The sequence below is a fragment of the Aspergillus brasiliensis genome, assembly GCF_001889945.1.
Source record: "Aspergillus brasiliensis CBS 101740 unplaced genomic scaffold ASPBRscaffold_1, whole genome shotgun sequence".
Lineage (NCBI taxonomy): Eukaryota > Fungi > Ascomycota > Eurotiomycetes > Eurotiales > Aspergillaceae > Aspergillus > Aspergillus brasiliensis.
In genome coordinates this window covers 4,061,709-4,075,402 of record NW_027137442.1, presented here as the reverse complement: position 1 = coordinate 4,075,402, position 13,694 = coordinate 4,061,709, and the positions used below count along the sequence as shown (strand labels likewise).

The window sequence follows — 13,694 nt, the reverse complement described above, 5'->3', positions numbered from 1 at the left end:
CACCAACTCCACGGGGAATAGCGTCTTTTTTTTATTGCCCCTAGCATTGCGACCCGTTTCACGTCGTCAAATGCCAACCGGCCCTGTCATACCAGCCCTGCCTCCAGCCTCCGAGAACGAAACGAAAACGCGACAGTCATCGAAAGGGGGGAATCTAGTGGTTCTCGGGACCACGAGCGCCCTTGGGGGTGCCGACCTGGAAGCCGTTGTGGAAGCGGCGGTGGACCTCCTTAAGGTGACGCATTCTGCCGGAGCCGGTGGTCTTTCTGCGCTTGGCCTTCTCGCTCCAGTTGACTGTATAGAAAAACAAACTTCGTAAGCCAATACGTTCATCCTAACACTTTCCATACAATCCGTATCCGAGGTTTTTCAAGGAACCAGCGGTTGTCATTCGATGGTAAGGTTTTGGGGAAAAGGATTCGTACACTTGCGAGTCTTAGCGGCAGGGTAACCGCAGTTGGAGCAAGTCGACTTCTGGATGTGGAAGGAGCGGCGGCCTGAATTCAATCCGAAACGTATTAGCCCACCATCTGATCGTTTCCCGGTAACCTCATATATATCTCTCCCGGCAGTCATTTATTATTCCGTTCCTTCTCTCTCCCATTCCGTTGATTGCAGAGATATCCCGTATATAAAAATTCCCGCCCGCGGAGGATATATAAAAGTTTTCGGAGTAGTGTAAATACTGACCACAACGCCGGCAAAGAGTGTGAGTCTTGTTGTGGCGCTTGCCAAAGCTGGAGGTACCCTTCGCTGTAAACAGAATCGGAATGTCAGTCTGGATATTGTTCTCGTCGATAGATCGGACTGGGCGGTGGTATATCGCGTTGGCACGTACTCATCTTGAATTATGTGGAACTATAAATCGAATAGCACAATTTGTTAGCGACGAAAAGTCCAAATGAGAAAAATTTCCCGGTCTGGGGAAAAATGACAATAATCCCACGTGAGGGCGCAAAATGGACCTACCTGGCGATTCCGTTGAAGGGCTGGTTGTCGTTGTCGTCGTCGCTGGGCGTATCGAAGTTGCTCTGGGATCTGGGGTGGTGTCGCTTAGCGAGTTGTGGTTGTCAGGGCTTGTGCCCTGGTCCCGTGATTCGCCGGCAGCCTCAAACGCCCAAGGGTGAGTTTGTCACATGACCGCATGACTGCAAAGAGTAATTTTTGTTTTGCTCCGGCAGGATCCACTTCGCTGCTCCATTGCGCTAGGCTACTTGTGGACTAGAGTATCACGGCCCGGGAGCAATAAGGCTATCTATGCCAACTACCCAACTACTCCGTCCTTAGCCGGGATAGTGATGGAGACTCTATATCTAGGCTTGATGATTTATGGTTTAAAGTAGAATATATTGGGATATGCACAATTTGAATGGGTATCTATGACAGGTACAAGGCGCCTATATAACAGAGCTGAGAAACTATGAGATGTTATAATTGCGCTTATACAAGGTCGTCTTTGCCAATGAATGCGGCCATGGGATCGTCGGCTGCAAGCCGGCTTCGCTTGTAGGATTCAATTTCTTCCTCGGTGATTCCAGACTGCACCTCCATAAGCGTTCTCTTCTTTGCGTTAGTGTTAGACGACTCCTTCGGCTGCTCCGATGTTTGAGCACCGTCACTAGCTTCATGCGCGTCGTTAGCTTCCTCATATTCAGCCGACGGCTCATCACCATCGGCTCCGTTCTCAGGTAGCATCAGCAGCTGGTCTGCTTCCTGGAATGCGCGCTTCCCATCTTCGCCAGTACAGTAACTGTTTTTGACGGTGGAGAAGCAGCAGGCATATCCCCACTCAAAATTATGCCACCAGCTTCCCCAGACACACGTGTGGTTGTTGGTAAAGATATCCTCCGCATACTTCGATTTGGCCGCCTTCTTTGGTGCTCCCTTGATCGCACCCGTTTCGTCATATTCAATAAACCGTTCGTTTTCGACAACCATTGTCTCCCGCAACGGTGTAGGGTCGAGATGTTCTTGTCCACCGTACTTTTCAAGGAGAGCCTTTCGTTGAGCTTCACGTTTTGCCACACTCTCCGCTTCCTCCTTTTTCCGCATGACCTCTCCAGCTGTCGGGTTCGCCTGCAGGTGGACCTTTTGTCCACCACGTTCTTGCGATTCCCAGGCATATCTCTGCGCCTTCTCAAACTCTGCAGCATCTCCTGAAGCGCGGACAAAGTTCTCCTCGGCAACAAGTGCTGCTGCCTGATCATCCTGTGCGCCCATATCAACCATTCGTCGTGTCTTCGGGTCGTATTTGGCCGAATCAAGGTCCAGGTTCAGCAAATATTTAGCTGTGTCTTCTCGGATACGGAGGTTGCGAGTCGCGGTGCTCTGTTGTCGTCCCATGTCGGACTCCTCAGCGTAGCGGGCTTCCTCCTGAGGCGCATCTTCATCGTCATCAGCCTCGCCACTCTTGCTTTCGTTTTCGCCATCCTTCTTTGTGAGCCGTTTCAGTTTCTCCAGCTCCTCGTACTCCTCCACCACTTGCTGATATTCGCTCGGATCGTAGCCGTTCCACCGATCTCTCTTCGCATCCCACCCCATGTTGACGTCTTGTATAACTTCATCCGCCTGGATGTCTTTACCGGTCCACTTGGCACCATGCTTCCGAGGGCGACTCAGACACTCTTTCGTTTTGTGGGTCATGGCGCCGCAGTTCTCACAAGCGCCTTTCCGGTACTTGGTGGCCGCGGGGCCAGCACGCTTTCCACGCTCGTACCATTTCGACTGATCTGCTGTCGACTTTTGTAGACGTTGATGCTCTAGGTAGTCATTGGCTTGAGAGTCGTCGTCAATATAGAACGGCTTCTTCGAGATGAAAGACGGAATATATTCGTTGCGCTCTTTCGACGCCACATCGGCGGGTTTTTTAGACATGGTGGCGATGATTATAAGGGACAGCAGGCGCAAAGTGTACAGAAGAGGAAAAGTGCTATTGCGCCGCCAGGAGTCAAATGTCTTTGGGAAGACCAGCAGATGTGTAAAGTCAAGTTTGTGATTCTTATCGCCGCGCTGATGTTGAGTCGGCGGCGGTTCGGTATTATTCACGTGACCTGGCGTATTACCCGCGCCACCCAGTCGCGTAAACTCAACCACCACTTCCAACACGTCCTGTCGCAGTCGAAAAAGAGAGTTGGACGGCAAAGCAGTGGGCGATGCTGTTGCACCTGGATAATTGATATGACGCGACTCGGGATTCCTTGCGCGGTCGGTCGCTGACAGCTTCCGCTGTCTTGAGAATCAAGCTATGGAACCCTTCCAAGTGCGCCTCAATTGCGTGGATCACTACCAGGCAACTCCGTCAGAACTCGACCCTCCTCTGCCTTACCGGGATGGTGCGGCTGGGAAAAATGATAGATCGAAAGTACCTGTAATTAGGATCTTTGGGGCCACGGAGACTGGCCAGAAGGTGTGCGTCCATGTGCATGGCGCTTTTCCTTATTTGTATGTCGAGTATGACGGTGATCTGGAGACAGAGAAAGGTTGGTCTGATGAGGTGTAACAACATGGAATGTTTATGCAGCTAAGCCCTCTATAGTGAGCTCTGCCATCCGGAGTCTCCGTCTCTCGATTGATCATGCATTGGCAGTAAGCTACAATCGCAACGAAAATGCCAAGAAGATCCCATTCGTTGCCCACATCACTTTGGTGAAGGGTGTCCCCTTCTATGGGTATCATGTGGGCTATAAGTTCTACTTCAAAATCTACCTCATGAATCCCATTTACATGACCAGGCTGGCGGACTTGCTGCTTCAGGGCGCTGTCCTTAAACGCCCTTTACAACCATACGAAAGTCACCTACAGTTCATTCCCCAGTGGATGTGTGACTACAGTTTGTACGGATGTGCCTATATGAAGTGTAGCAAAGTCAAATTTCGCAGTCCGGTCCCAGAGTACTTTGAGCTGACTGATCTATCCCATCGCTGGCACGACAGATCAGTACAACCCGACGATCTGTTAGACGAGTCTATTTTTCCAAAGCAGAGCCATTGTCCACTCGAAGTCGATATTTGCGTCCAGGACATTATAAATCGCTCAGAAATCAGCGAAAGACCCATCCATCAGGATTTCACTGAACTTTTCAAGCCAATGACTTCCGATGAACGGCTTGTTCCAAGCATGGCAGGTTTATGGCAGGATGAGACACGCAGGCGGAAGAAGCGTCTTGGACTCGAACCAGGCAGTAGCCCATTCGATCCTAACGAACTAGTGTCCTTGTCCGTTAACCCAAGAGATATCTCTCGAGGTGGCTGGATCCACGAAGAAGAGTACCGTCAAATGACTGCGCATACCGTTGACGAGGAGAAGCAGGACAATGGCGGCGGCAATGTAACCTTCGATGATTTACTTTCGCAGAAACCCTTCGCCGAGGATGTAAAGACTGCGATGCAGAGTATTGAAGATTTCTTTCCGGACCAGAACGATTTCACCAAGTATCAACTACAACCTGCCGAGTCAGATACGGTGGCAGACGCAGAAGTGAATGTGGATGAGAGTGCAGCTTGGCCTGCCGATTCGGATGATGATTCATGCCTTTCTGATGATGATGATTTCGACATACTTCCCGGAGAAGACAATGGGCAAGAAGCTACAACTGCGTTGGATGATATCCAGGACGGAAACGTCCCCGACTTAGCCCAGGACGAACCAGAGTATTCTACTGATGGTCTAGATGCCCACGAAATGAGTGCCACGTGCAAAGCAGGTTCGAGTGAAATACTCGAACGAACCGAAAGCCGAGTGCTCAGTCATAATAATCCGCGTAAGCGGAAGAGGTATTTCGATGACACCCCGTCGCAGATGCTAGATAGGCCGCGGAAGTCTTTGATAGCTGAAGGTCAAGTCAACAGTACGACGTCCAAAACCGAAGATGCAGTCGCAAGGGGCAATCCCTCACAAGGAAGATTATCTCAGTCGACTGTCCGGCCTAAGAGGCTTGAACAGAGTGGAAGGCTCAACTTTCCGGTCGTCAAAGATCCCAATGATCCCATGACAGTCTTGCGCTTCAGCCAGGATGGTGTGCCTTCTTCCAAGGAACTTAGAGAACTAGCAAAAGGCTTTAACAGTTCTGGGCCCGAACTTATCTCTAAAGACATCAGAGCGGAGAACAACTCATCACAACCGCAGCCATCAGTTACTGTAACAAGGACTGATACTGCCCTAGACCCGCAGGTTCTGGAAATAGCATCCGGTTTCTATGCCGCCTTTGACGTGCCTACGCATGCCCGCATTTGTTTTTTGCGGAATTCGTCTCCCAGTACTAGCGAGGTCACTTCAACACCTCATTGCTATGATTATCCGTCTGTTGTCTATCAAAAAGCGCATTACAGCGACGAGAGCGATGTGCCTGACCGTGCGAGGGATTACGCAGGTAGGGAATTCCGCTTAGAAGGTAGTGGTATACACTATCTCCCCGATTTCGACCCCTTAGGACGTTCTATGGCTCTGCTAGGGGAATATACGACATCAAGAGACAAGAATGAACAAGAGGCGGTAGACCAGCAGCTGCGGGAGCTCTCTACGTCTAGGTTATGGGAGTTTGCTCCTGTTCCTCCCAGCCGCTCCGAGGTTGTCGAATGGTTCGAACAGTTTCGAGCAGAGGAAATGGCGGATGCCGCTCAGCCCCAGGCCCGTAAGAAGGTGGAAGTGAGGCCGAACGTGTTGTCACAAATCGAGGGCCCTACCCAGAAGAATGACTATGGCTTCAAATATTCACAGAAAGGGAAGACCACTAGTGTCGAACACCAAACCCAGTATATGAGTATCATGAGCCTGGAAGTGCACGTGAACACACGGGGCGTGCTGTCACCGAATCCAGAGGAGGACGAAATCACATGCGTGTTCTGGTGCCTGCAGTCGGAAGATGAGGATCTTGATGCCAACGGTACGGTGCCAGGGGTTCATGTTGGTGTCATATCCCAAGCGGAAGACGACAGGCCAGACATCAAGGGATCCAAAGCCTTGAGAATCGACTGGGAACATGAAGGCTCCGAACTTGATTTGATTAATCGAGTGGTAGACATTGTTCGCTGGCATGACCCCGATATCATCACTGGCTACGAAGTTCATAATAGTTCGTGGGGCTACTTGATTGAGCGAGCAAGGAAGAAATATGACTTTGACATCTGCGATGAACTGTCTAGAGTGAAGTCGCAAGCCCATGGAAGATTTGGCAAGGATGCTGACCGATGGGGATTCAACCACACCTCTTCCATTCGAGTGACTGGACGACACATGATCAACATCTGGCGAGCTATGAGAGGCGAGCTGAACCTGTTGCAGTATACACAAGAAAATGTTGCCTTTCACCTACTGCACCGCCGTGTCCCGCACTATTCGTTTCAGGATCTCACAGAGTGGTATCGCAGTGGAAAGCCTCGCAACATACTAAAAGTAGTCGAATACTTTGTCTCTCGGGTGCAAATGGATCTTGAAATCCTAGAGTCAAACGAGCTGATCCCCAGAACTAGCGAGCAGGCCAGGCTGCTGGGCATCGACTTTTTCTCGGTATTCTCTCGTGGCTCTCAATTCAAAGTTGAATCTCTAATGTTTCGCATTGCGAAACCGGAGAATTTCATCCTCGTCTCCCCGAGTAGGAAGCAAGTTGGCCAACAGAATGCTCTTGAATGTCTCCCCTTGGTCATGGAGCCCCAGAGCGACTTCTACACCAGCCCTCTCTTGGTGCTGGACTTCCAGTCCTTATATCCCAGTATCATGATTGCATACAACTACTGCTATTCGACCTTCCTCGGACGAGCACATCAATGGAGAGGCCGAAATAAGATGGGATTCACCGACTACAAGAGACAGCCCCGAATGCTGGAGCTGCTCCAAGACAAGATCAACATTGCGCCAAACGGCATGATCTACGCCAAACCCGAAGTGCGCAAATCCCTCCTCGCACGCATGCTTGCCGAGATCCTCGAAACCCGAGTCATGGTCAAGAACGGCATGAAACTGGACAAAGACGACAAAGCGCTCCAGCGCCTTCTCAACAACAGACAGCTTGCCCTGAAGCTAATCGCCAACGTCACCTACGGCTACACATCCGCCTCATTCTCCGGCCGCATGCCGTGCTCCGAAATCGCCGACAGCATCGTACAATCCGGCCGAGAGACGCTTGAAAAAGCCATCGCCTTCATCCACTCGGTCGAACGCTGGGGTGCGGAAGTAGTCTACGGCGACACCGACAGTCTCTTCGTATACTTAAAGGGCCGCACGCGCGATGAAGCCTTCGACATCGGCGAAGAAATCGCCAAAGCCGTAACGTCCATAAACCCACACCCCGTGAAACTCAAGTTCGAAAAAGTCTACCACCCATGCGTCCTCCTCGCCAAGAAACGCTACGTGGGCTTCAAGTACGAGCACCGCGATCAAAAAGAACCCGAATTTGACGCCAAAGGCATCGAAACCGTCCGCCGCGACGGCACGCCCGCAGAACAAAAAATCGAAGAAAAAGCTCTGAAACTCCTCTTCCGCACCGCAGACCTCTCCCAAGTTAAACGCTACTTCCAGTCCCAATGCACAAAGATCATGCAAGGCCGCGTCTCCGTCCAAGACTTCTGCTTCGCCCGCGAAGTCCGCTTAGGCACCTACAGCGACCGAGGCCTCCCACCCCCAGGAGCCCTAATCAGCACCAAGAAAATGATCGCCGATCCCCGCTCCGAGCCCCAGTACGGCGAACGCGTCCCCTACGTCGTCGTAACTGGCGCCCCGGGATCCCGGCTCATCGACCGCTGCGTGCCGCCCGAAACCCTTCTCCATGATCCCCATCTCGACCTAGACGCAGACTACTACATCACTAAGAACCTCATCCCACCCCTCGAGCGAATCTTCAACCTCGTCGGCGCAAATGTCCGCCAATGGTACGACGAAATGCCGAAAGTGCAGCGCGTGCGGCGCGTCGAGGGAGCGCTGTTTCGCGGTGCTGGTGCTGGTGCTGGTGGTGGGCGGAAAACCCTCGAATCATACATGAAAGCCTCCACGTGCATCGTATGTAGGAGTAAGTTACGAGATACTGATACACCGCTTTGCGGAAGCTGTCTAAAACAGCCGCATCTCGCGCTGTTCGAGCTTGTCTCAAGACAGCGGGCGGCGGAGAAGAGGGTTGTGGATTTGCAGCGCATTTGTAGGTCTTGTATGGGGGTGGCGTTTGGGGATGAGGTTAGGTGCGATAGTAAGGATTGTCCGGTGTTTTATTCGCGGACGAGAGATGAGGCGAGTTGGAGGCATACGCAGGCGGTTTTGGATCCGGTCGTGGGAATGTTGAGGGATAGATGTGAGAAGGAGTTGGAGTGGTAGGTTTATTGGTGTTTATCCTGGGTTTGGTTGGGGTGGGGTTAGAGATTGGTTTGGATAGGCGTTTTTCTTCATATAATAATGGGCTCAGAGGGGTGGCTTGGGTGCTTTGATTAGATGTATATTGACCTTTATTGTATGGTCTACGGCTGTGAAACTAAAAGCAATAGTACTATTTAATGCACAGATGGCTCCACTGTCATGAATCAATTCGTGCATGCTTAAACTGATAGTTACATTTTAATGATGCTCCACGTACTAGTTGATGCAAGATACTAAATTCGCGGATCAAGTATCACAGATCGAAGCAATCAAGTATGGCAAGGTGCATATTCAGACGGTATCAGACCTTTGTTCTCAAAGCCCAAGCAGCTCATTGAGTTTATCAAGAGCAGTAGGCTCAACATCGTCTTCTTCCTCGATCATTTCCTCGCATTCGTCGTCTCCCTCGACAATTTCCGCGGCGAGTGGTGTTGCTGCAGGGCTTGGAATGACCGGGTTGACCATCTTGGGCATTTCGATACTTGGTACATTGTCATCGATATCTAACAAGGAGATCTGTCCTCCACTGGGGGTGCTTGAAGACGCAGACGGAGGAGAAGGCTCTAAAGCGGGTACGTGCGAGAAGCCTAAATCAAGGAGTTGATCGATAATACTCTCGCTACTTTCCGCGCTTGCGTGGCCAGTGGAAGGACCTGCATTCAGGACAGGTTGAGTGTGTAATGCATTGGCTGCGCGTTCCTCGTCTGTGAAAAGACCGAACGGATCTTCGTACAGGGTATCAGATTTATCTGCAGCCTGCGGGACCTTGGCCGGGCCAAGTCCCAGAGGATCGGATTTGAGAGCTGCAGGCTGATAGACGTCGTAAAGCCCACGTGCAACTCTACCCAGTATGTGGGGGAGAATCCAAGGGAAGCTGATGAGTGGCAGCTGATTTATCTTGGGCGTTTCATGCGGTGAAGAGTTTTCACGATGTTTCTTGAGCGCCTGGGTCATTTCTTCATGCGTGACACGGTACATTGCGACTGCCAGTGGTGCAAGCAGCTCGAAAGTTCTACCGTCTACCTTGTTGTAACATTGCTTCCTGAAAGTTTCGCGGTGCGCGGCTGATATTGCACCGATTTCTTCATGGAATTTGTAGTCCTTGCTCATGTGTGAATGGTTGAGAATAAAGGTAGACCAGACTTCGAACTCGGTTCTGATTTCATGCTGTGCCATAATCCGCCGCATGGCCATGTCGTGTTCAGCCTTGAGATTCTTTGCGAATGTATAGAGGTCTTCGCTGACTTCGATCGAACAGTTCAGGATTCGCTCGTCGAAAGGCATCTCTAGGCTTGGAACGAAGTCGACCCTCTCCACAGCGTCATAGAGCTGACCGAGAATCTTTTTAGAGTAGTAGATTAGGTCTTTCGGCTTTGGCTTCTCCATGAAATGAGGCCACCTTCGTGGCTGAAGATTGCGGGTCATGATAGCCGGTCTTCCTGTCTTATTGTAGTCTACAGCATCTGAATGGAGCTGAGCTAGTCGGATACACTTTTCTTCATTGACGCCATCCTCAAGCAGGTCTGCCCAGGCAACATGGGCGTGAGCGATCGTTGGAAGACTGTCATTCTTCATGTACATGACGAAGAAAGAGGTAACCTCATCGACTGTGACATCGTGGTCTAGATCCTGGGCCTTGTTGCTTGTATAGCGCATGGGATCTAGAAACCAGTCCTTGTGAATTAGGTCCTGATCCCAGATAACCAGGTAGTCATCACCATCGAGGTCTCCACCGGAACACATGCTAGCGATATCTCGATCGCCAGTTTGCGGTAAGACGACAACATCACGAAGGCTGTGCAACTCAGGCACATTGACTGCCCTGACCACACGTATGTCACCCGGGTGAAGAGAAGGATTTCGAGCCAATATACAGAGTCCTTCGATGACTTCATAATTTGCACCGTCCTCAGAGCCTTCTGAGCGAGGAATCTGAAGAAAGATCTCTGGCAACGCTGCCAACTTCTGTTCGAGAGAAGCGTCGTTCTTTGGTATCTTGTCGTAAAAGTAGCCCTTAAGGATCCCTGTCTCATCCATAACGCCTAGTAGATTTGTGCCATTATCGATGACAATCTTCGCCTTTTCTTTCAGGTACTTGATATGCCAGGTCCGCCACAGTGCCAGGATAGATGTGAGGAATGGCTCCTTGGATCGCCGGAAACCATCCGATACCATTTGACTGACGGTAAGAGTCGTCTGATTTGGATCAACGTACTTTTTGAGTACCTCGATTGCTCGAGAGTCACTTTCCATGGCTTCATCGAGAGCACGCAGCATGGACTTAAGTTTAGCATGAAACACCTCGTCGGGAATCCCGAGGGTAGACATGACAAGTATCAGCTGGCGGTTCAATGTAGCCATTGAGAATTGAGACCATCGGATAATCTCCAAGCCGTTATGGACGGTCGGAAACTTATTCTGACTCTCTCGAATGTGAATTTCTTGCGGCTGGGCATCAGAAGAAACAGCAAGCATACCCTTACAGCCCCCGAGACGGAACTGGAAAGCTGATGGAGGCTCACCCGTTGGTGTCTTGATCTTAAGCTCAGTCATTGCCATTTGTGCAAGGAACCGCGAGATCTTTCCGACCCCATCAGAGAAGGTGTAATTATTTCTTTCCACGTCAGGGATATTGCGTATCTGTACCGGACAGCCAGCTACTGCTCGAGTTGTTGAAAAACATTGGCCTAGTCGTGCTGCGTATTTGGCCACATTCCTGATATCACTGAAATGACCCATCCAAGCACGGATATTGGCTGCTGTAAGATCTGGCAATGGAGCAAAAAAGTAGGCCCCATGCTCACGGAACTGGGAATTGCCAAAAGCAAGGAATTCGTATCGCCTGTCTCCGATCACAATGCCATTTGCCAGTGCTCGCTTGATGCGAGTGAAAATCTCATCATTAGAATTATCACTTCTAGCATGAATGCGACCATAAAGCCTCTCATCCGTGAATCGAACCCGGAGGAAGCGATCTGCGTGTTCCATGTAGCGCCTAATAATCCGGTTCGAGATGTCCACTGACGGTAGATTATAGTATACGGTACTGGGTGTGATAGTGGCAGATCGCATATGACAGCAGTACGGAGGTATCTTCGTGTTGGTGGCTCTGACCCCTCTGACAAACGGAAGATCAAAGATCTTCATAGGATCAAAATATTGCTGTTTCTGGCTCGCCACGTTCTCCAGAAGCTTCCTTGCCTTTGCTTCCCCGAGTTCGGCCAATTTGATAGCGAACTCATGCGTCATGGTGAACTCGGAAAGGTAGCCATTAGAAATGCAAACTTCAAGCTGATACCGAACGGGAAAGGGCAGAGGGACATAAGTAGAGTCAATCAGGTCATTTAATGATGACATTGACAGATGTGAGACATCGGATAAATCGATCCACTTCCACACTGGCGGCATCCTCTCTTGTCTATCATCCCATTGAGTAAAGCGGTCGGTGTCCTCAATAGAGACATTATAATCCTGAAGAATTGCACAAAGCTGGTGGAGGAGCTCCTTCTTACAATCTTTAGGATAACTGATTCTGAAGGCATTCCATCGACCTGTGGGAAATTAAAGTTAGCCAGAGAAAGCAATATCCAAGACGACTAAATTCCGGGAAAGAAACGAGGCAGTGCATACCGATGTCTATGATAGGCTTTTGCCTTGGTAGACTGACTGGGAGTGTAGACAAGCTGAGAGGATTATGGACAATATGTGTCTGCCGGTACCAGCAGTCTGAGTCCCTCCAGCTTCCCGGCTCAAGGAAGGTAGCATTGATATCGCTAATCCGGCGGTGGTACATCGGAGGCGAATCGAGCACGGTCAAGTGAGATATCACTTCAGTTGTAATATTCCGCGACTGGAAGATCTTGCTCAGCTGCCTCAGTGGAATCCTGAGGCGATAGTTGTGCCAAGTATCTGGTGCAGAAGTCGAGGCTGACTTGTTACCAGAACCAAGTATCTGTAGCTGGAAAAACACATGCAGCTCCCTAAACTTCAAATTGAGCAGCAGGAAGAGGTTTCCGAGTGGACTAGCTTCGATCGTGCGCATCGGTAGAAGAGTTGTTTCGTTGAGCATAACCCCAATATCCAGTGCGGAAATCGGGATCGTCTGAGAGGAAAGGTTTCCTAGGTGAGAGTCGAACATCTGTGTTTGCGGTTGGGGATACTTACGAGCTCTACTGGATAGCGGACTTTGAGACGAACTGGGCTGGGAATCTCAAGCTCTGACGGCCTCAGCTCTTCGAGAGATACAAATATGCGTACTTCTTGTCCGCTCGGTAGCTTGATGCAGTATGAACCATTTTTCCAGAAATCAGTACGCGGTGGCGGCCTAGTGGATAGTTAGTGATATTAGGAGGATTCAAGACTTGAACAATGACCAACTTGAAGCGAATCTTTCCCCTTGACTCCAACTGGCCATGATGGTCCTCATAGATGTCGATCGAGAAGATCGAGCCTTCGGGTTTGAACGCCTGCCAGATTGTACGGGCAGTGACTTTGAGAGGCAGCCCAGTAAGTTTTATGCCAACGCTATCCCACGACCTCCATGGAGCGGGAGGAGATAATATATTATAAAGGCGTCCTTGCCCCCTCGGCTGTTTCCCTTGTCCCCTCGGGTATGCTCCCAGTCCCCTCGCATGTTGCTGCTTGCCTCGAGGGGGCATGGCCGCTGCAGGTTGAGCAGTTTTAGAGGCGGATGAGGCGTGTGAAGAGTGTGAAGAGTGTGAGGGGAAGGGAGCAGAGGAAGATAGCGGAGGTAGAGGGGAATGTGGGGATGAAGATGAGGAGGAAGAAGCTGGTGAAGGGAGGAGGAAGTGAGAGGAGGAAGAAGGTGAGTTGGCAGTGAAGTGAGGAGGAGCCCGAGAGAGAGAGAAAGAGGAAGAATTGGCTCTCGAGTGAAGCTGCTCCCCCCCGCTGTCCTGGGGGATAAGTTCGGAATCATTTTTCGGACGCATCTCCATCAGCTCCCACTATGCAGTATGCTTTCCTGTTTAACCGCTTTCGTTCTCTTAGACTCTCAGTTTGAGTGAAGGTATTAGTGAGCTGAGGGAGCAGGTATAGAGAAGAACACTGTGGTATTGCGAACAAGTCCAGACCTGGATGAGCACACACTAATTTGGAGAGCCTGGGAAGTAAGAATCAAGTAGAAAGTGAGAGTTACAGTGGCGGCCTGGGGCTTTATCTAGCTCACTTTCAGGATTGAAGATGTCTCAGCCATGTGGCTCGATCAGCCGGAAAGTTCCTGCGGAAGCCAACCAAAGTCAAGGATAGAGCCGAAAAGTGAATGCGAGGAATTAAGCCATTGCAATTGCCTATATCCCTAGGGAAGTTGAATTCTACAGTAACACCATTATAAGTGGAGC

At 50.5% G+C, this 13,694-nt stretch overlaps 4 protein-coding genes across 4 annotated transcripts; 1 reads left to right on the top strand and 3 right to left on the bottom strand.

Annotated features, from left to right (window-relative positions):
* Positions 1–33: 33 nt before the first annotated feature.
* ASPBRDRAFT_167843 (60S ribosomal protein eL37) lies at positions 34–982 on the bottom strand. Its single transcript, XM_067619631.1, has 4 exons — positions 839–982; positions 691–753; positions 426–497; positions 34–294 (listed from the first exon to the last, which is right to left on the bottom strand). Exons 1-4 carry the CDS (start codon positions 840–842, stop codon positions 155–157), a joined length of 279 nt encoding a protein of 92 aa, XP_067485487.1. The 5' UTR covers positions 843–982; the 3' UTR covers positions 34–154.
* Positions 983–1,332: 350 nt separating this feature from the next.
* slu7 (mRNA splicing protein SLU7) lies at positions 1,333–3,024 on the bottom strand. Its single transcript, XM_067623730.1, has one exon. It carries the CDS (start codon positions 2,872–2,874, stop codon positions 1,441–1,443), a length of 1,434 nt encoding a protein of 477 aa, XP_067485486.1. The 5' UTR covers positions 2,875–3,024; the 3' UTR covers positions 1,333–1,440.
* Positions 3,025–3,244: 220 nt separating this feature from the next.
* ASPBRDRAFT_115220 (DNA-directed DNA polymerase zeta catalytic subunit REV3) lies at positions 3,245–8,298 on the top strand (the record flags this gene model as incomplete). The annotated part of the gene is made up of 2 exons (XM_067616877.1): positions 3,245–3,479; positions 3,536–8,298. The coding sequence occupies 2 exons, from the start codon at positions 3,245–3,247 to the stop codon at positions 8,296–8,298; spliced, it is 4,998 nt and encodes a 1,665-aa protein (XP_067485485.1).
* A 354-nt stretch (positions 8,299–8,652) lies between these two features.
* Positions 8,653–12,995, bottom strand: ASPBRDRAFT_191481 (uncharacterized protein; the record flags this gene model as incomplete). The annotated part of the gene is made up of 4 exons (XM_067620372.1): positions 8,653–11,888; positions 11,968–12,439; positions 12,502–12,661; positions 12,715–12,995. The coding sequence occupies 4 exons, from the start codon at positions 12,993–12,995 to the stop codon at positions 8,653–8,655; spliced, it is 4,149 nt and encodes a 1,382-aa protein (XP_067485484.1).
* Positions 12,996–13,694: the final 699 nt, after the last annotated feature.

Excerpts from the sequence above, each read along its gene's own strand:
- ASPBRDRAFT_167843 (XM_067619631.1), bottom strand. Across the intron at positions 498-690 it reads CACTCTTTGCCGGCGTTGTG|GCCGCCGCTCCTTCCACATC; the intron begins GTCAGTATTTAC and ends GATTGAATTCAG. Across the intron at positions 295-425 it reads TGCCGCTAAGACTCGCAAGT|TCAACTGGAGCGAGAAGGCC; the intron begins GTACGAATCCTT and ends TTTTCTATACAG.
- slu7 (XM_067623730.1), bottom strand. The coding sequence starts at position 2,874 with ATGTCTAAAAAACCCGCCGATGTGGCGTCGAAAGAGCGCAACGAATAT.